At 36.8% G+C, this 21,346-nt stretch overlaps 1 protein-coding gene across 1 annotated transcript; it reads right to left on the bottom strand.

Annotated features, from left to right (window-relative positions):
- Positions 1 to 2,083: 2,083 nt before the first annotated feature.
- UTS2B (urotensin 2B) lies at positions 2,084 to 19,959 on the bottom strand. Its single transcript, XM_055418584.2, has 5 exons — positions 19,860 to 19,959; positions 14,273 to 14,371; positions 13,133 to 13,170; positions 11,566 to 11,659; positions 2,084 to 2,109 (listed from the first exon to the last, which is right to left on the bottom strand). The coding sequence occupies exons 1-5, from the start codon at positions 19,957 to 19,959 to the stop codon at positions 2,084 to 2,086; spliced, it is 357 nt and encodes a 118-aa protein (XP_055274559.2).
- Positions 19,960 to 21,346: the final 1,387 nt, after the last annotated feature.

The raw sequence follows: 21,346 nt of genomic DNA, 5'->3' as shown, positions 1-21,346 counted from the left end.
AAAAATGTTTTCTCTACTTATAACTATTTGATTTCATATTTCAATTTCTACCACTACTTTATATAAATATAGAGTAGAAAAATCATGAGCAGTATTCTGGTTTAAAATAAGATATTTGTTTAACATATCAGGAAATTAAGTTATAATTTCTCTTAAGAATATGACAAGTCATCTCATCAATCTGTATAATGTATTGTGTATTACTAAAGCTGAAGCTCCAATACTTTGGCCACCTCATGCGAAGAGTTGACTCACTGGAAAAGACTCTGATGCTGGGAGGGATTGGGGGCAGGAGGAGAAGGGGACGACAGAGAATGAGACGGCTGGATGGCATCACCAACTCGATGGAGGTGGGTTTGAGTGAACTCTGGGAGTTGGTGATGGACAGGGAGGCCTAGCGTGCTGTGATTCATGGGGTCGCAGAGTCAGACACGACTGAGCGACTGAACTGAACTGAACTGAACTGAAATCCAGCTATATGTCATCGAAAGTTACCAGCTTGAAGGGACTTTTCATGTAGTTTCAAAGAAATAGATTACCTTTTCTTCCTCTTTGTTCCTGTGTGAAGCTTCATGGAGCAGTGAATAGGGATTTCTAAATTTTGGTGTTGATTACATAACTAATTTTTCATGGGGGATGTTAATTGCTGACTACAAAAACAATAATATCTAGGGAATTCTACCTTTGCTTTACAGATATTGTTAGGGAATTAGACTTCTTAAGGTAAATTTTTAAAAATAACAAATTATAAGAAAATAATAACTTTCTCTAAAAGGAAAAAGTATCAGAAACTTTTTGAATAACAGTACCCCTAAAGTTTAAAAATGCTTGAATATCAATCAACTGCACCGAAGTTAATAAACATGAGATGATGAAAACAGGCATTTTATCTTTGTTTACAATAATATCATGTTTGTGTTCACAGCAGATGTAAATATGTGAAAAACATTCAGGCATTATTAAGCAACTACATATTTATGTACATTCAAGTGGCTCCTAGCAAGTTTATTGAAAGCACTACAAGTATATTACTCAACTTGGTCTGATTTATGAATTTTTTAATTGTTTTTCGCTTAAGCAGTATTGTTCATTCTAGGTCATGAAATAGTTTTATAGTTAAGAACCACACAATTAACATATGTAGATAAACTACATTTCCCCTGTACTGTGATATAAGGGAATGCCCGTAGGCCATTGATAATCTACCATTGATATTTTTTAGTTATAAACTTCCTTTGACAATGTTTCAGTGTTAGCACAGGTGGCAAATAAAAGTGAAACTGGATTCCCTGCCTTGAATTGATTAAATAAGTTTGTTCAGACATGAGCAAGAGCAGTTTAATGTGAAGATGTGAGAAAGAAATGAACGAAAAAAAAAAACTCAATCAGTTTTTATGTTTTGTTTGGTGCTTTTCGTACACAGAATCTAGTCTCTCACAGACATGCTAAAAGTCTCAATTTCTGATACTGTGGTGAAGGCAGAGAGAAGAATTAAGGGGCCCGAAGGCAAATTGTTATGTAAGAAAATTTTCTTAATATCTCTCTCTCTCAAACACCTAGTACTACTTTTTCCTAGAGTCCGATAAACAAGACTTCTGCTCCCTAGTAAGGCATTCATTTGGTATAGGAGTCTTATTGACAATTATCCTAATGAACAGAATAGAGATAATAGCCAGCAGAATCACAAACAAAGAGAAAGAACAAAGATACATATTTTCCACAAAGATTCAGACAATATAATTTAATTTTCCAAAGCAATTTTTAAATTTTTTAATTGATAGCTCAACAGCTTAGTCATCACTGAACAAAATGATATGTAGACAATGAATTTATGGAAAGCATACAATAGATACAGCACTCTCAACTTTAGTTCTACAGAGTCATTCTAATAGTCCATGCCATTCAAGTGCAACTAATTTGTCACTACAATTCACAACATAAACTTAAAGCATGTAACAAGCTGTATAAACTCTGCCACTATTTTTTTAATACTTGAAATAGCTTCAATCTTTAAACAGTAGAGTGGGTAGATATATAACTTTTTCTAATGTTCTTATCCTTTTTTCCACCCAGAGCAAAAACTTTAGACACAGTATTTCCAAAAACAAGCTAAAAAAGAAACAAAACAATTCTCTATTAGAAAGATTTTGGATAAAAAAATATAACATTTAAATAAAATAGTTTAAGTATGCCTTAGTATGAGAAAGTTTTCTAAAACAGATATTTAGTGGTAGTCAGCCTCGATGGACATGAGTTTGAGTGAACTCCGGGAGTTGGTGATGGACAGGGAGGCCTGGTGTGCTGTGATTCATGGGGTGGCAAAGAGTCGGACACAACTGAGCCACTGAACTGAACTGACTGAACTGACCCTCATATGGATCTTTAATTAAAATTAAACAAATTTTTGAAGATTCAACTTCTCTATAATACTAACCAACTTTTAAGTGCTCAATAGATGACCATAAATGGGCAGTACAAATTAGAGAATGGTCACCTCATTAAAGAAAGTTCTAATGGACAGCTCTGCTTTACATTATAATGCATGTAACACAATTCAAAAAATACAATAGGCCATTCTACTAGATGTACTCCTCTATTTTAGAAGGGCTTCCCTGATGAATCAACTGGTAAAGAATCTGTCTGCAGTGTGGGAGACCTGGGTTCGATCCCTGGGTTGGAAAGATTACCCACTCCATTATTCTGGCCTGGAGAACTCCATAGACTATTTCATGGGGTCACAAAGAGTCAGACATGACTGAGTGACTTTCACTTTCTATTTCAAGTCCCAAAGAGGACTAAGCAAATAAGCAAAATCAGTGATAAATATGCTTCTATTTACTGGAGGAAAAAGAAGGAAGAGAATTTAAACTTCACTTTACGAACCACCAAATGATATTTATGTAATTTGATTGTCAAATTGAGTCTCACATTCTTATCATAAAGTGATTCTTCAGAAAAAAATCAAACTAATTCAAGCAGCATTTTAATCTTTAAATGCATGAATGAGTGATTTTAAATCTTCTGTGCATTGTTCCCAATCAATTGTCTGACTTAACTTCAGCTTCATCTAATTAATTACAAATTTTTCTAATTTCCTTCAAATTAAATGTTTTATAAAATGAAGACCTTGGGGAGATAGGTCTTTGATTCACTATTGATTAATGGGATGCACAATAAAAATGAGTTGGAAACTCATAGGACACTCTTCGCCATAAATGATAAAAGTCTATCTTCCTGCCCAGGTATCTCTCCCTAACTTCACTTACTCTTTAAACTGTGGCCTTAGCGCTCATCACCACATATACACAGAGTGTTCAATAGTACTCAGAGTTTACTTATCATTCCTGAAAGAGCCACAGTTTTCTTTCAACAAAACACATTCAAATCCCATGAAAGTAGAGATTTATTTTCAGACAGTAAATTGAGGAGCTTGGTCCTCTAATCCAATATTCTTTTTATATTTTGGAAAGTCCCTTTGTGTTGCTTTGGATATCTTTGAATATCTCAGTCAAGAAGGAAAATATAAATCTACACATATCCAAGACTTGCACCTCAAGAGCAGTTCGGTTCTGGTGCACTGAACCAGTTGAAGGAAATCTTCATGAATGATATCACCAACTCCTCAATGCTTATCTATTATTTATCATTTATGTGGGGGGTGGGGGGAACACCCTAGCCAGCATTCTTCTGGTTCCCTCTTCTAATCCCTGTTTTTAGCATGATGCTTCGTGTTAGGCAGCTATATGTTTAATGAAAAGAAGGATTTACCAGGTGTTTGTCAAGTATATATTAAATGGTTAAACAAATAACATTATTTCACAGACATTTAAGATATTCTAGTTTTAAGCTGAATCTCTGAGTTCATTTCATCTTCATATATTGTTATTCATAGTAAACTGTTTCTAGTTATCCCAATAAAAATGACAGATGTGATGTGGATTGTTTCTGGTACCCAACCTGGGCATCTAATTCATACGTTTATCACTACAAATATTTATTTTGTTCCTACTACATGCATAAATGCTTTAATATCTCCTTGATTAAAAACAATCACAAAGCTTCCTTGACCCCTGCAAGTTACTTCAGCTAATATTCCAATTTTTACTACCCTTCAGAACAAAATTCCTCAAAAGAGTTGTCTGTTGTTAGTTATTTCTGTTGTTTTACCATATTCTCCTTAACCAAAAGTCCATCAAATAATTCTTGTCAAAATAATTAAAACCCTTCCCATTGCTGTTCAGATGGAAAGTCTCAGCTCTCATTTTACTGGACCTATCATAGCTTTAGGAACAGCTGAACTATGTCTTCCTGGAAACAGTTTTTTTGTTTGATATCTGAGGCATTTTTCTCCTTGTGGCCTTTTTCCATGGTAGCTGCTCCTCCTCTCTCATCTACCCAGTCTCTATCCTTGGTGTGGCCTGGCACTTGTCCTCGGATGTCTTCTGTTTTATATCTATCTAGAGTGACTCCCTAGAGAGTTTCATCACAATACCAAGCAATACTGACATGCAGGTAACTGTCATATTCAGATCTCCAGTCTGGGCTACTTCCCTAAGCTCCAAATTTATATACGCAGGGGTTTACTCAAATCACTACTGGGAAAATTTTGTTATACATGACATAACAAGCTCAAAATGTGTATAGTAGAGATAGGATTCTCCAACTGTTCATTGTGTTTCTTGACATTTCCCAAGTGCTCCCCTAGTCCCATTAAGTTAGATTGAGAACATGTGCCTAATTTTGGAAGGTAAGGATGCATTTTCCTCCATATCTTTCCTATCCTGCTATAGGGACACATGGTTCAGGCACAAAGTGAAGGAAAATAACCAAGGTACACAAGGCTTCATGTAAACATGAAATAAATCTTAAACCAAGTTACACCACTGAATTTTTAAGGTTATTTTGTTGATGTGGTTTGCCTAATTTATCAGTGTTCTTGCCTGGAGAATCCCAGGGACAGGGGAGCCTGGTGGGCTGCCGTCTATGGGGTCGCACAGAGTCAGACACGACTGAAGCGACTTAGCAGCAGCAGCAGCATACCTTAATAACTTGAAGGAGCATAACTTAATAACTCTTGCTACTCTAAGAGGAAGCTACTCTAAGAGGAAGCTAAGTCATGGCACAGCCTCAGCAACTGATTAATGGCAGACAAGGAAACTGATGTCACAGGCTGGAAACAAGAAGAGTCATTTTACAAAGTAGCAAGATGTGTGGTAAAACTGACATCTACAACAGTTCAGATTCAGAATGTGTTCCTCTGGAACTTCTAGAAGAAAAAGGTAAGGAAATAGAGCATTGGCAGTATGTTTAGGTTTCTGGTGGATACACTTAGCCACGTATTACAAGCAATAGTAAGCTTAGGGGGAAATGGTGTCTTTACAAATAAATAAAAATGAAACAAAGGTAGTTCAGAAATACAAGACCTGGAAATATTTCAAGAGCTGTTTCTAGATCCCAAAACTATAAAAAGGAATTTAAAATGATTCTGAGTGAGGTCAGATAAGTATCAATTGAAATAAGGAATTCAAGGCAAAAAATTAGATTGTTACCTTTCAAAGTATTTTCGCCAAGGCAACTCACTTGGGGGTAAGAACACAAAATAGTTAAAATAGTTTTGTAAAAACTGTGCAGCAATAGTTGAGAGGCTATCTTAATTGGTACAAGAAATCATTGTCAAAGATACCATAAACCCTAGAACTAAAAACATCTTTGACAGTTTAAAATGCAATAAACCTTGGGCCTCCAACTTTGTGAGAGTAGGAAGAGGCCTGAGAAAACCATTCAAGCCTCAAAAAAAATATTCCCCCCAAAACACATAAGCTGTGTTGAAGGATAAAAAATGGAGGGGAAAAAAAGCAAAAACTTTGGTCAGGGGAAACAACACAATGGACAAAGGACTCCTCCTACACACTAGAAGGTCCTAAGCAAGAAATTTTCTCCATCTCCAGAGTAAGAGACCTTTATAATATTTGCCTTGTGGGATTTCAGAATTGATAGCAGTTACTATTCATGTCTCATGTTCTTTTCCTTTATGAATAAATGATTGATTGTTGTTATCCTTTCCCTATTCCCATGATAAGTATTGAATTTGTCCTTTTAGCTAATAAGTCTGTGAATGAAGTGGAGCCACATTGTATTTGACAAAAATTAGTATCTCTTGGAGAGCCTGTTCTTTGTTCAGGGTGCAGAAGTGAAAGGCATTTGGGGTTGTCTCTAACAGAGAGTCAGTTGAGTGCAGTCTATGTGGTTAACAAAAGATCAAAGGATTGACTGTAGTGGAGGCAGAACTCGCCATGTATTTTTATAAGTGCTTTCTAACTTTTATTAGCTTGTTCTTCCAATATTTTGGTGGCAGCTCAAGCGACTAATTAAAGGCAGTGGATCAGTAGAAGAGATGCATGTCCCTGAACTGAGGCAACTGAGAGCTGAGATGCGGCATCTATCCCTCTCCTTCATCTTGGTAATCTTGGAGGCAGTCAAGTTATAGCAACAATCTAGATGATACAGCCACAAAATAGAAGAGGCTTGTATTAATACTATGTGTATTGAACTTTATGGATTTCCTTATATTAAGTCTATGAGATTTTAACTAAATCTTGTAACATATCATAGCCTAGGCCATACTGACTATGAAAAGATTCAATAAATCTCTGTACCAACTCTTTTCCATCACCAAACACTTGCACCATGTTGCCTCCTCCAACTCTCTGTCCATGGAATTCTCCAGGCAAGAATACTGAAATGGGTAGCCATTCCCTTCTTCAGGGGATCTTCCCCGCCGAGAGATCAAACCTGAGTTTCCTGCATTGCAGGCAGACTATTTACCTTCTGAGCCATTAGGGAAGCCCTCAATAAACAGAAATTGCCCATTGATCCCTAGTCACTTAGAACAAAAGCTTGGAGTCATTTACAAATCTTCCTCTTTTTTCTACAACTCACATATAATTTTAGAGCAAATTTTGTTGACTTTTCTTTTTTCAAAATGTATCTAGTATCAGACTCCTTCCTATCAATTCACTACTGCCACCCTAATTAAAGTTACCACCATTTATTATCTAGACTCTTAATTAGCCTCATTAAAGGTCTCTCTGCTTGCATTTTTGCTCCTTTTTGCAGTGTATTCTAGAGAAGGAAATGGCAATACACTCCAGTGTTCTTGCCTGGAGAATCCCAGGGACAGAGGAGCCTGGTGGGCTGCCGTCTATGGGGTCGTACAGAGTCAGACACGACTGAAGCGACCTAGCAGCAGCAGCAGTATATTCTCCACTAAACATCAAGAATTTTCCATAGTTTATTGTGATCCATACAGTCAAAGGCTTTGGCATAGTCAATGAAGCAGAAATAGATGTTTTTCTGGAACTCTCTTGATTTCTCCATAATCCAGCGGATGTTGGCAATTTGATCTCTGGTGCCTCTGCCTTTTCTAAAACCTGCTTGAACATCTGGAAGTTCACGATTCACATATTGCTGAAGCCTAGCTTGGAGAATTTTGAGCATGACTTTACTAGCGTGTGAGATGAGTGCAATTGTGCAGTAGTTTGAGCATTCTTTGGCATTGCCTTTCTTTGGGATTGGAATGAAGACTGACCTTTTCCAGTCCTGTGGCCACTGCTGAGTTTTCCAAATTTGCTGGCATATTGAGTGCAGCACTTTCACAGCATCATCTTTGAGGATTTGAAATAGCTCAATTGGAATTCCATCACCTCCACTAGCTTTGTTCGTAGTGATGCTCTCTAAGGCCCACTTGACTTCACATTCCAAGACGTCTGACTCCAGGTGAGTGATCACGCCATCGTGATTATCTTCGTCGTGAAGATCTTTTTTGTACAGTTCTTCTGTGTATTCTTGCCACCTCTTCTTAATATATTCTGCTTCTGTTAGGTCCTTACCATTTCTGTCCTTTATCAAGCCCGTCTTTGCATGAAATGTTCCTTTGATATCTATAATTTTCTTGAAAAGATCTCTTGTTTTTCCTATTCTGTTGTTTCCCTCTATTTCTTTGCATTGATTGCTGAGAAAGGCTTTCTTATCTCTCCTTGCTATTCTTTGGAACTCTGCATTCAGATGCTTATATCTTTCCTTTTCTCCTTTGCTTTTCACTTCTCTTCTTTTCACAGCTATTTGTAAGGCCTCCTCAGACAGCCATTTTGCTTTTTTGCATTTCTTTTCCATGGGGATGGTCTTGGTCCCTGTCTCCTGTACAATGTCACGAACCTCCGTCCAGAGTTCATCAGGCACTCTATCTATCAGATCTAGATCCTTAAATCTATTTCTTACTTCCACTGTACTAGATCCTTAAATCTATTTCTTACTTCCACTGTATAATCATAAGGGATTTGATTTAGGTCATATCTGAATGGTCTAGTAGTTTTCACAACAGACTGGTTCCAAATAGGAAAAGGAGTACATCAAGGTTGTATATTGTCACCCTGCTTATTTAACTTATAGGCAGAGTACATCATGAGGAACGCTGGGCTGGAAGAAGCACAGGCTGGAATCAAGATTGCCGGGAGAAATATCAATAACCTCAGATATGCAGATGACACCACCCTTATGGCAGAAAGTGAAGAGGAACTCAAAGGCCTCTTGATGAAAGTGAAAGAGGAGAGTGAAAAGGTTGGCTTGAAGCTCAACATTCAGAAAACAAAGATCATGGCATCTGGTCCCATCACTTCATGGGAAATAGATGGGGAGACAGTGGAAACCATGTCAGACTTTATTTTTTGGGGCTCCAAAATCACTGCGGATGCTGATTGCAACCATGAAATTAAAAGACGCTTACTCCTTGGAAGGAAAGTTATGACCAGCCTAGATAGCATATTAAAAAGCAGAGACATTACTTTGCCAACAAAGGTCCGTCTAGTCAAGGCTATGGTTTTTCCCGTGGTCATGTATGGATGTGAGAGTTGGACTGTGAAGAAAGCTGATCACCAAAGAATTGATGCTTTTGAACTGTGGTGCTGGAGAAGACTCTTGAGAGTCCCTTGGTCTGCAAGGAGATCCAACCAGTCCATTCTAGAGGAGATCAATACTGGGTGTTCATTGGAAGGACTGATGCTAAAGCTGAAACTCCAATACTTTGGCCACCTCATGCGACGAGTTGACTCACTGGAAAAGACTCTGATGCTGGGAGCGATTGGGGGTAGGAGGAGACGGGGACGACAGAGAATGAGGTGGCTGGATGGCATCACCGACTCGATGGACATGAGTTTGAGTGAACTCTGGGAGTTGGTGATGGACAGGGAGGCCTGGCGTGCTGTGGTTAATGAGGTTGCTAAGAGTCGGACACGACTGAGTGACTGAACTGAACTGAACTGAAACATCAAGAGTGGTTCTGTTGAAATTTATTTCACTTGCCCCAAATTTTCAGTGTTCCTATATGATAATTTGTTGAGGTCCTTTAATGGACCGGAACTTGGTGGTCTGGAGTCGACCGATAAGAAAGTAAAGGAAAGAGAAAGAGGCTGATATTCCTTGGTTTACGCAGAAAGCCAATAAAGCCCCTGGCACGGGGCTTGCTCTGTTCACGAAGGCCTCAGGCGCCCTCTCGATGGGGTGAAGGCACAGAGCGCATTCTTGAGAGGGTCTTAGAAGCCTGGGCAGGAAAGTGAACACAGAGAGCCTCTACGCTCCAGGAATTAGCCTGAAAAATAGAGAAAGAGAGATAGAGAGAGAAAGCAAGACACAGGGACCAAAGATCTGATGGAGCAAAGGTGTTTTAATCAACATGGTGTGGGCATATATACTGTAGTTATTCTCAGCAAAGATAAAGATTAAAATTCCAGACTTACAAAACATAAGCGATCCATATTAAAGAGAGAGAGTTGTAAATAATCACTTTTACAATATGGTTCATAAAAATGACGAGGGTACTTATCACCATATAGAGAAACTAACGAAGGAAATGCCTGGATTCCTCAGCCCCCGGGAGAGACTTGCCTCTCCTCTTCATTCCTGAATATTCAGGAATTAATAAGGAACAGAGAATTCCTGACAGATCCAAAACAGCACACAGGAAGCCTCCTGTTATGCTTCCTGACAATAATTGTTCAGCCACTAAGTCATGTCCGACTCTGTGATTCTATCAATTTATTATGAGGATTGAGAGAAGCACACCAGACTCCTCCATCCTCCACTATTTCCCGAAGTTTGCTCAGATTCATGTCCCTTAATTCGGTGACGTCAACTAACCATCTCATTTTCTGCCACCCCTTTCTCATTTCGCTTTGGTCTTATCCACTATGACAGTTAGTAAAAGCTAACGTCCTTAAAAAGCCCAGATTCTCTCCCTTCCACCTTCCAATATATCCTCTACCAATGTCCTTCAGGCTCACTGGTTAAATCACTTAGTAATTGGGTTATTTTTAGCATGCTACTTAACCCCTCTGAGATGTAATTTTCCCATATATAATACAGGCACAGTAATAGCTATCTTATGGTGATTATGATGAAAATAAAATAATAATTATAGTAATAATGATCAAAATGAATTTTTAAGTTAGGCTTACATAGTACTGATTACATGCCAGATATTGTTCTAAGTGACTTTCATATATTAACTTATAAAATCCTCCTAACAATCCCACAAAGATGATTATTATTATTTGCATTTGGGGGCAAAGAAAATGAGGCACAGGAAGTTAGATAATTTTCCAAGGTCACACGCGTAGGCTATATCAATATTACAATTTAAACCCAGACAGTCTAACTATAGACTCTATCTACTTAACCATAACTACCTGAGATAGTAAAATATAGGATGTCTGGTATATGCTAAGTGTCTAAAGAATGCTGCTTCATCCTCTTCCATTGTAAAAACCATTTTTTTTACAGCAGTTAAAGACAAATCTGAGAAGAAGGGGACAAGTAAAAATGAGTAAAACATGCCTTAGCAAATCTCATATCACAATGTGAATAAAAGACATATATGCAATTTTCTCATACACAAGAATTTTCCAGGAATGTTATAAAAAGTTATAAGGATCCAAAAGACAAATCTTTCTAAAATTAAATAGTATGAATCAAAACCTGGACTAAGTGCTATAGCAATGAGAGTACTCCTTAGTCTCCACGGTTAAAGCAAAATAGCAAGGGTGAGACACAGTTTTAAACAATGAAAGTCTAATTTTACTTAAATCTGGAATATATGACCTCCTTGCTAACTATGTTGTATACATGACAGAGTTCACAGACATTTAATACCTTCATTTGAATGTCTGTGTGCTCAGTCACTCAGTCATGTCCTACTCTGAGATCACATGAACTGTAGCCCGCCAGGCTCCTCTGTCCATGGAATTCTCCAGGCAAGAACACTAGAGTGGGTAGCCATTCCCTTCTCCAAGGGATTTTCCCACCCCAGGAATCGAAGCCTAATCTCCCACATTGCAGGCAGATTATCATCTGAGCCACTGGGGAAGCCTTCACTGGAATTTTTTTTTTTAATATGAGCTTTGATCTGATCATCAACATAAGATAAAGAAGTGTCAACTTAATTTCTTCCCTCTCAGAAATACTTGCAAAAGTAATCTTAGAATTTCATGTTAATACTTTGAAGTGAAAACTTACCTCGCTTATTAGGATGGGAAGAAGATAGACCGTCTATCGCATAGGACATCTCAGCTTCCTTTGCTTCCATGAGCTGCTCTTTCAGCTTTTCCAGCTGTTAAAAATCAAATATGAAAATTATTAGTCCTTAATAACAACCATACCGTTTTCTATGAAAGAAGAAAGAGCAAGAAAAGGAGGACAAAAGGAAGGAAAAAAGCAACAGAAAAGGAAATAAGAGTAATAAAAAATAAAAATAAATCGAAAAATAAAAGGAAACTTGCATTTAGAAACTGACTGGGAAAGGTCCATGACTCAACAATCAGGAACAAACAGGTTTATAGTGAAGGAAGTCAAGTCTCAGTGGGAAGCCTATAAACACAGCCTATGTAGCTGGACTTCATTTGATGTCACCCAAAATGACCAGTCATTTTCAAGGAGTTTCAAAGACTTTATGTGTATGTTTCAATTTCCTGAAATATTTGTCCTTCCTAATGGGAAAGAAGTATTCTGATACCCTAAGGTTTCCATCCAGAGTGTAAGCCAAGTTGATCTTCAGCAAGATCACTGGTTGCCTAAACCCTGGAGATCTAACTATATCAAAACAGAATTCAGCTTGAGCTACTTCATGTATCCGTGTCCTAGCTACTAATAATTGACGGGGTATACTTCTCTCTCACAGTCACATGGTTTACATGATAATGAATTTGCTTGCAGCTGTGTTAATGGCAAGCCACTCCAGTACTCTTGCCTAGAAAATCCCATGGACAGAGGAGCCTGGCGGGCTGCAGCCCATGGGGTCCCTACTAGTCGGACACGACTGAGCGACTTCACTTTCACTTTTCACTTTCACATATTGGAGAAGGAAATGGCAACCCACTCCAGTGTTCTTGCCTGGAGAATCCCAGGGACGGGGAAGCCTGGTGGGCTGCCGTCTATGGGGTCGCACAGAGTTGGACACAACTGAAGCGACTGAGCAGCAGCAGAGTTTGAAAGAGTTAAGAAATAACCTAATGCAATAATTTCCCAATTTTCCTCATTGAGAGAAGTTGGGGGAAAAGGTTGCTAAGGGGTACCCTGTACCGAGGCCAAAGACAGATCAAGAATGCAGCACTTCACTCCCTCTCCTCCCAAACTAGCTGCTTCAAGCAGAACAGCTCAACTTTTATATGTTTCATTTACTGGGACCACATACAATTTTGTTTGGAAAGAAATATTTCCACTTTGAAAAGTAATAATAGCTTTTGAAAACCACCAAACTAATTATAGCCTCCTATTTTACAGATGAGATTTAGATCCAGAGAATTTTAATTCTTCCATGGTCTCCTAGGTAATTGGAGAGCTGGATCTAAAATCCAGATTTCTAGACATTTTATCCCATGATCACTTCAGTTATAGTTTTGTCTTGTTTTCTTTTTCTTCTTTTTTTAGTAGAATTTGATTGTTTTTCCTGAATTGCTTCACTATTTTTCTAGCAAGAATAATAGTTTTAAAATATAGTATTAATAACTTTAAAAACTACTGTTTCAAAAGAAATTGTCTTATAATAATTATGAAAAATGAGATTTCGTGTGTTTCACATTCTCACCTGGTTAAGTTCCTCCAATTTGTTAGCCAGTTCTATATCTGCAAGACACATTTGTCATATGAAAAATGTACATTGCAAGTAATTTAATTCACTTCAGGTCACACATTCAGAAAGGCAAGGTATTTTTTTTTTTTTGTATGATTTGAGATCACCCATGTATCTCTAATATAAGGCCCCAAACATTTTTTCAGTGTCTGTAATGTTGAAATATAATCAGTACTATAATGAGCAAGCATCTAATTTCTATCACAAATACAAAGTTATCTTAAATAAGGACTTTTCATAATAAGGACTACTGTTTAGAAGTAAATTTTTACACTGGCAGGGGGACATTCTCATGAAAAAAATATTAAGTAAAAAAAAGGCAGGCCACAAATCTTATCTGTAAAATTTAATCAAGAGGGAAATTTCCCAAAATACTAATAGTAATCTCTCCGGGTTTTACAATTTGAGTACAGATTTTTCTTTTTATAATCATGTTCATTTTCCTCAATGAAACATCTTATTTCTAACTTTTAAATCTTGTGTTTTTAAGTATTTATTAAGGTATTGTTTTAACCAGTACCCTGTCCCACGAATAGACAGTTTTTTTAGAACAGACGTTTTCTGAGAGAGCACTACATTATCATATTGTCACAGTCTCTCAGGTTAGACTTGCTAAATTTCTGACAATATCTATCATTTCTTGGAGCCCAATCGGATGCATAATTATAAATCAGATTATCCTGTACTTCAAAGAAAAAAAAACCTTGGTGGAGCCTAAATTTCTCAATGGCTTCTACTCTAGTCATTTCACAAATTGAAAGAATATGATTTCAAAACAAGTGCCACAAAACCACAATTAATTTGAGAAATTTCTAGTGGAAACCTATTTCAAAACATTTAATAATACCCTGGAAGCATTTAGTAAAAGAAAATATTAACTGTACCTGTTCATTAGAATACTCTAATTGAACAAAATAAGATTTTAATGTTTTTTAATAATACCATTGCTTTTAGCATGAATATGAAATAACAGACACTTAAGCCTTCAGTGCAGCTTTAAATGAGCAATTATTACTTTGTTTAATATAAATTAACATGTGGAGAAAACAGGTCAGAGGATGGAATAAATAATGTTTGACTTTATTCTTAACTCACCAATGTTGGAAGATCTTTGGAAGCCAAAATTTTTATTCAGTAGAGCCAGCAACAGTTCTTCACCATCTGTATCTTCTTTATCTGGATGCAATTCATTTCCTGTAATAATTACCTCAATGAAGTGAAAGCTTTTTTCAATCTGTGTCACTTGAATGTGTTTCTGATTAAATAGATTTTGCAGGTAACTATTAATGTGAAAATTCTATGGACGGAGGACCCTGGTAGGCTACAGTTCACGGGGTCACAAAGAGTTGGACACGACTGAGTGACAGCAGTTCAGTTCAGTTCATTAATGTGTATGTGTGCTCAGTTGCTCAGTCATGTCCAACTCTTTGCGACCCCATGGACTATAGTGTAACCCGCTAGGCCCGTCTGTCCATAGAATTTTCCAGGCAGGAATAATGGAGTGGGTTGTCATTTCCTCCTCCAGAGGATCTTCCCAACCCATGGATAGAACCTGAGTCTCTTGCATCTCCTGCATTGACAGGCAGATTCCTTACCACTGCACAACCTGGAAAGTGTGTATACTTGCCAATAAAATGTGTATATAGAAAGATGTGTAATATAAAAACACAACTGTTTTAAAAATCATTGAATGTATATGAACACTCAAAGAGAGACTGTGAGAAAGAGAAGGAAGCAGAGATGGAGAATATACCTGGAATTATTTCTGCCTTAGTAGAATTACAGCAAGTTGTACTTTTGCTTTTTCATCTGTATTTAAAAAATTTTTTTCTACTATTGTGTTTAACATAAGAAATATAAATTCGAAGTTGTTTTTAAGATAAAATATAAAATTTGACTTTGAGATTTTATACACATATAAATATGAGCCATTTCGTGTTCTAGGAATTGCCTTGAACCTTCCAAGGCAACCTTGTGGAAGTGGTCAGATTGTTTTTCTGCATATATAGCTGTACATCTTTGTCCATTTACCTCCTAGCCCACTCTCTCAGCACTCTAAAAACAGAAAAATCAACCAAATTTTCCTACATATTTTTATTCTGGGGTAGAAATCAGGACAATAGACTTCATTCAAGCTACAAAAAATGAAGATTCAACAGGATTGTAATGCAATTAAAATAAAATTAGTGTCCCATAAACAAAATGAACTTTGTAAGGTGGCCTAAAATAATCAAACCTTTATTATATAATTTTTATGGAATCATTCTTCCCTCTCTTTTTCTCCTCATGTTACCAAACCCAGGTCCAGCTGCTGCCACTCAAAAGCCATTTAAAGAGGCCAGCTTAGTGGAAAGGAAAGTTTGCTTTATTTTGGATGCCAGCAACCAGGAGGGTTGGGGAGGGCAGAGACCTGTCCAGTGTCTGACTGTCCCCTGATTTTCAGGGAATAAGAGCTTTTATAGGCTGAAGGAGGGGGCTACATGCATAAACATGTCAGCTCTGATAGTCATCAGTGGTCTGACCAGTGTAATCTTGCTTATTTTAAGTACCGTCAATCTTCAGTTCCAGCATCAGTTTGTTTCAGTTTCTTTGAGGCCAGTTCTCAGAATTGTGGCTGCTTATGTCATGACTACAGTGTGGTCGTCAGGTAGTTAATTTCTCCACCTGGTATTTCAGTATCAATAAGACAGCTCACAGGATACGGCTCAGAATATTATCTATGGCCCTTGAGAAGGAACCAAAGGTCCTTGATTATGCTTAAAGACTACATTATTATTACTGGGTTTCCTTTGACTGTTTTCCTTTGTTTCTTCATTTTCTCAGATCTCCAATTAAACTTATTCTTTGTCTAAAGTTTTTCCACAAAATAAAGGCAGTCTGAGGACATGGGCAAGGGGGCTGGGGGGCAAGGATCATAAGGTCCTGTTCCATCTCAGTAGCAATAACTGATACTGTGTGGACAAAAGATAGATTCAGTTCAGTTCAGTTCAGTTCAGTCGCTCAGTCGTGTCCGACTCTCCGCGACCCCATGAATCACAGCACGCCAGGCCTCCCTGTCCATCACCAACTCCCGCAGTTCACTCAAACTCATGTCCACAGAGTCGGTGATGCCATCCAGCCATCTCATTCTCTGTCGTCCCCTTCTCCTCCCGCCCCCAACCTTTCCCAGCATCAGAGTCTTTTCCAGTGAGTCAACTCGTCGCATGAGGTGGCCAAAGAATTGCAGTTTCAGCTTTAGCATCAGTCCCTCCAATGAACACCCAGGATTGATCTCCTTTAGAATGGACTGGTTGGATCTCCTTGCAGTACAAGGGACTCTCAAGAGTCTTCTCCAAAACCACAGTTCAAAAGCATCGATTCTTCGGTGATCAGCTTTCTTCACAGTCTGACTCTCACATCCATAAAAGACAGATTAGTGAGTTTAAAATTTAAAAGTGGGAATATTGAGGCTTCAGTTAGAGAAATGGCTCATAATTTAACTAGACTCTTCCTTTAAATTGTCTCCTATTCCCTATGTCTCCAAAATGTCAACTAATAAACTCAAATAACTAAATGGCTAATTAAAGGAATAAACGATTTGCTGAGAAAGACAATAAATGACCTGGCGTAGGTGGCATCATCAAAAGTTTCACATTGACAAACACATTTATTGTTGCTCAATTTCCTCAATTTTAAAGTTCCTCAACTTCCATTACTTCATAGGCGTAGAAGTTATTTGTGAAATTCTGGGGTTCTTTTTTCTTTGAGTAGTTAAAATAATAGACTATCAATGGAAATTTTGCTTAACATCAATTAAACAAAGACCCTCAGGAATAACTTAGTTTAAGAGAAAGATCAGTTCAGTCAGTTCAGTCGCTCAGTCATGTCCGACTCTTTGCGACCCCATGAATCACAGCACGCCAGGCCTCCCTGTCCAGCACCAACTCCCGGAGTTCACTCAAATTCATGATTATGCAATAGTGTAGCAATTTTTATTATAGCTATTTATTAAAAGGTTAAATTATAATCTTTAAAATACTTTCATTGAAAAAATGAGGAACATTGTGTAGCCAGGTGATAAGGATTATTTGTTTTAGAAAGAGAACTGTGATAAAAGAAACAGACTCATCACCTTCAATTTAGGGAATTTATAAAACTACGAGGAAGGTAACTAGAAAATGTTACCTTCTGAATCTTTTGTTGGCTTAATTTATAGTCCCCTTCTCTATGTGTTTAGGTGGAACATTTTTCAAAAGAGAAAATTAATGTATTTACCATTCTTTACCCATGTTGTTTCCAGTGATTACACACTGTCCTTGGAAATTCTTGTCACTGCCTTTTAAGAAAACCACCTTTTATAGGAAACTCTGAAGAAAAGTTTTTTCAAGAAATTAAAAAAAAATTTTTTCCCTAAAGTAAGACATTAGAAAGAAGAAAAATAATAGAAAATAAGTCTTTTTTCTCATTTTTATTTTTAGTCTTAAAACAGATACAACTTTAAAAGAAAAAAATGCATGTGCTTTTAATATTTCTGTCTTTGAACTAAAAGTTAGTGTTGATAAAGAAACTGAATAAAAAACTACCCAAGTGTTTTTTTAGCAAAAAGAATGGCAAAGTTACTCAGAAATAAGAGAGTGATTACTTTTGCAATATACAGGAAAAAAAAAAAAAAAAGAACTCATTACTACCTGAAACACTGAAGCTTAAAAGATGCAGCTGTGTCCTTGCTTATGATTTGAATGTGACGCTTTTCATGGGATATAGATAAGAAATTTTGCCAGAAAGAAACCTGGAACACCCTCAGATGATAATATACCAAAATTTTAAATAGTCTTTCTAGTCATGATATTCACTGCTGTCCATTTCACGGTGGGCAATTTGTCCAGTTTCAGTCTTATGAGGCACACTTTCATGTGACCCCAAAACCAGAGGAAAGCTGGCAGATTGTGTTCTTGGTCTTGGATGGTATCTAACACAGGGAGGATGATGACCCCGCCTTTGTGGCCTGTCAGTGAACAAATGCTTATTTGAAAACAGTGTGTTAAAAGACTAAAATAAGTCAAGCATTTATTTGCTTTGAAAAATGGTGAGACGTTCACTCTAACCCTGGACAATTTAGATTAGAAAATAAACTTCCCAATAACTTGTCTTCTCTATTTACATATAATGACACTGAGATCAAGGGGTCCCAGAGAAAAACTTTTCCTAAATGTTGCCAGTGATATATGGACATCAGTGTGTGACATTCTGGGGTCAGAGATGTTATCTATTTGTAATCTAGTAAAAAGTTTGAATTGGATTTTTCTGTATTTCATATACATGATATCAGAAGTTATAATACAGTTACCACTAACATCATCATTTTGCAGAGTCTTCTGTGAATGGCCAGATGTTTCCTTCCTCACATATTCATGCTGTTAAGAACACTGAAAATCCCATTATTTCATAGGAAAAGCAATGAAGGCCTACCAAGTACAATGATTTTGGCTGGTCAAAGACAAAATGTGAGTGCCAGGGATTAAATCCAGATTCTTTCATCCCCAAGCTTGTATTTAGGTCTTGCAGTTAGGTCCCAGGCTTGTATTTGTTTTTCAAAGGGAAAATCCCTATAAATAAATAACAAGGGTTTATGCAATTTTATTTCCACTATCAAAAGAACTGCTCTAATTTTCATTGACTTTTAAAACTACATTTGAGGCAAAATGGTCTAGTACAGTTGGATTAGATCTGAAAGAGGAAACTTAATTCTTTTCTCAACCCAGAGTGATGTAAACAAAATTTATTAAATCCTGTCTTGATTTCCCTAAGAAAGACAAAAGCAAAGGCTGTCTGTCTCCCTCTTCCTAACCAAGAGGTCAGTTAGATGATAGATTCAAATTGGACGAGATATTAAAGAGAACTATTTTTAAGTTACTATTTTTAAAAGGTAAAGACATATATAGAAGTTTCAATGAGGTTAGGTGGTTTGCCTAGTAAGTCAGCATTAAATCTAACTTCACTGATTCCCAGATTAAAAGCTATTTCCACTACAGAATGCAGTGAAAAATTTTTTTAAAAGATCAAGTTCCAATATGACCAGAATAGAAACTTATTTTCTCTAAATTTACCATGGTATTTGTAGATGTCAAAAATTGCATTATTTCATTTAATATAAGTACCCTAAGTATTTAGAAATCTGATTACAGTCAATGAATATTGTGGGTGTTAACATCCTCCTCCTGAAAGTACTATATATATTTCCCAATGTATCATTCTCCCCAGGTCTCTGCACATACAAGTGTTGTCTTGATCTGTTCTCAGAGTCATTCTCCTTTTATAAGTAGTTTACTAATCATCTCACTGGATAAAACTCTTTTTTTTTTTTCCTGAAGATGTACTTTTGAAATATGCATTTCACTGTATTACTATTTATACATCCCCATCTTTGCTAATGAAATAGAAATAAGAAAGAGATTTCCCTTGGTTAGAGACAAATGCAGTTTAAATTAATTTAGTACAGTGTCAGTTAAAATTAATTAACTTGAGAACAGCATCGCAGATTACATTTAATTTAAAACAGCAACTACTGAAGGGCTGTCTGAAGATTAAATTATATTGATGTTTAAAACAGTATTGCCATAATGATAGAAAAATCAAAGCAATGCAAATAGGAAGATAAGGATTATTTACCCACCTGTAGAATTTTACATTCATGTGTACATACCTTGAATAAAATATGGCAGCCCGTGCACCGATTCTAAAAAGATCATTACAGATAAAGTTAGGAGTCCAAAGCAAAGAGTGGTTGATAGAATTACGTTCATGTTAAAAATCTTCTTCCGTGCTAGCAGAGAAACTGACTATCCAGGTCAGGACGAATATTTCAATGGCTCTGGAATGCTGCAGAGATCACTTTTAAAAGGTGGCAAATGTGCTTCAACTACAAATGATCTGAACAAAGGAAAAAAAAAAACCTTATAAAATGTATTGCTGTCTGTCAACATGATTCACTACTTGGAGAAGTGACAGGTTTTCTACTCAGTCAATGGCAGGAAGAACCCAATCAATATATCTCATATATGCCCATTTCACTAAAAGCAGGCATTCCTGTTCATGCACACGCACTCAGACACATGCACCTCATAAAGCTAAAACTAAGACTAGAGAACCTGTCAGTTAGATTTTCATAACAATGAAATGGGAACAATGCCTTTCATTTGGCTAATTTAGAACCTGGCATAATCTTCTGGATACTGTTGTTATTTGCAACCATCACTTCATTTTTAACCAACCAAACAGATTTGAGCTGGGAAGAGTTCAAATTTGAAATGAATCATAATGGGAACATTAATGTCTTACTCTATCATTTTGCTGCAGCCAACACTTTTAAAAATTAAGACTGAATCTAATTAATTCAAAGTTGGCAAATGTCCCATCAATTACTCTCTTTAATACTTGCTTTAATTGTACTTCTTTTTTTAAGTAAAAAGTCTTTCGGTATATCTGTAGTTACAACTTTATGACTGAAGATGCAGTAGTGACCTCTGGCCTTGGCATTTACTTTTTCTCCCACAAGACTTAAGATGTATTTGCTCTAAAACTGTATTAGAGACATGTTCAGCTCATGGTTCCCTAATTTAAAAAAAAAAAAAAGTTTTTAAATGTAAATAAGGTTATTCTGAATTTTTTTAAAAATTCTGTTATACAAAACAAGGAACCCCGTTCTCACAGGGTTTGCCTTCTAATAAGAGGCTAAATAATTGACTTCACAGATAAGGTCTTCTCAGATAAGGTTGGGTAGTGATGACTTCTTCCTAAACAAAATTATGTTTGGTTTCTTTCCACAAAGGCTTTTTCAGGATATCTGATACAACTTTCTGAACCTTTTCTTCTGTTATGTTTTAGTTGATGTTGGCAATTTAATGACAAATAAGTTCCTTATTCACGACCATCCATTCACTTTGGGAAAAAAAACTTACAAAGACCTTTCATTAAATCATTCAGTCCTCTCTCCCTAACAAATTATTTCGCTAAATTCTTCTCATGAGTGTATAACCAAATTAATTGTTCAAAGAAAAACAAATTTTCACTATTGACTGTGTTACATAAATGAAGTTAGCATACCATTAGTATGCTGCTGCTGTGGCTTAGTCCTTCAGTTGTGTCTGACTCTGTGTGACCCTATGGTCTGCAGCATGCCAGGCTTCTCTG

Source organism: Moschus berezovskii, chromosome 1 (genome assembly GCF_049115385.1).
Source record: "Moschus berezovskii isolate FMDL1 chromosome 1, NW_MosBer_1.0, whole genome shotgun sequence".
NCBI classification, from domain to species: Eukaryota; Metazoa; Chordata; class Mammalia; order Artiodactyla; family Moschidae; genus Moschus; species Moschus berezovskii.
This window is presented reverse-complemented; position numbering and strand designations above follow the sequence as displayed.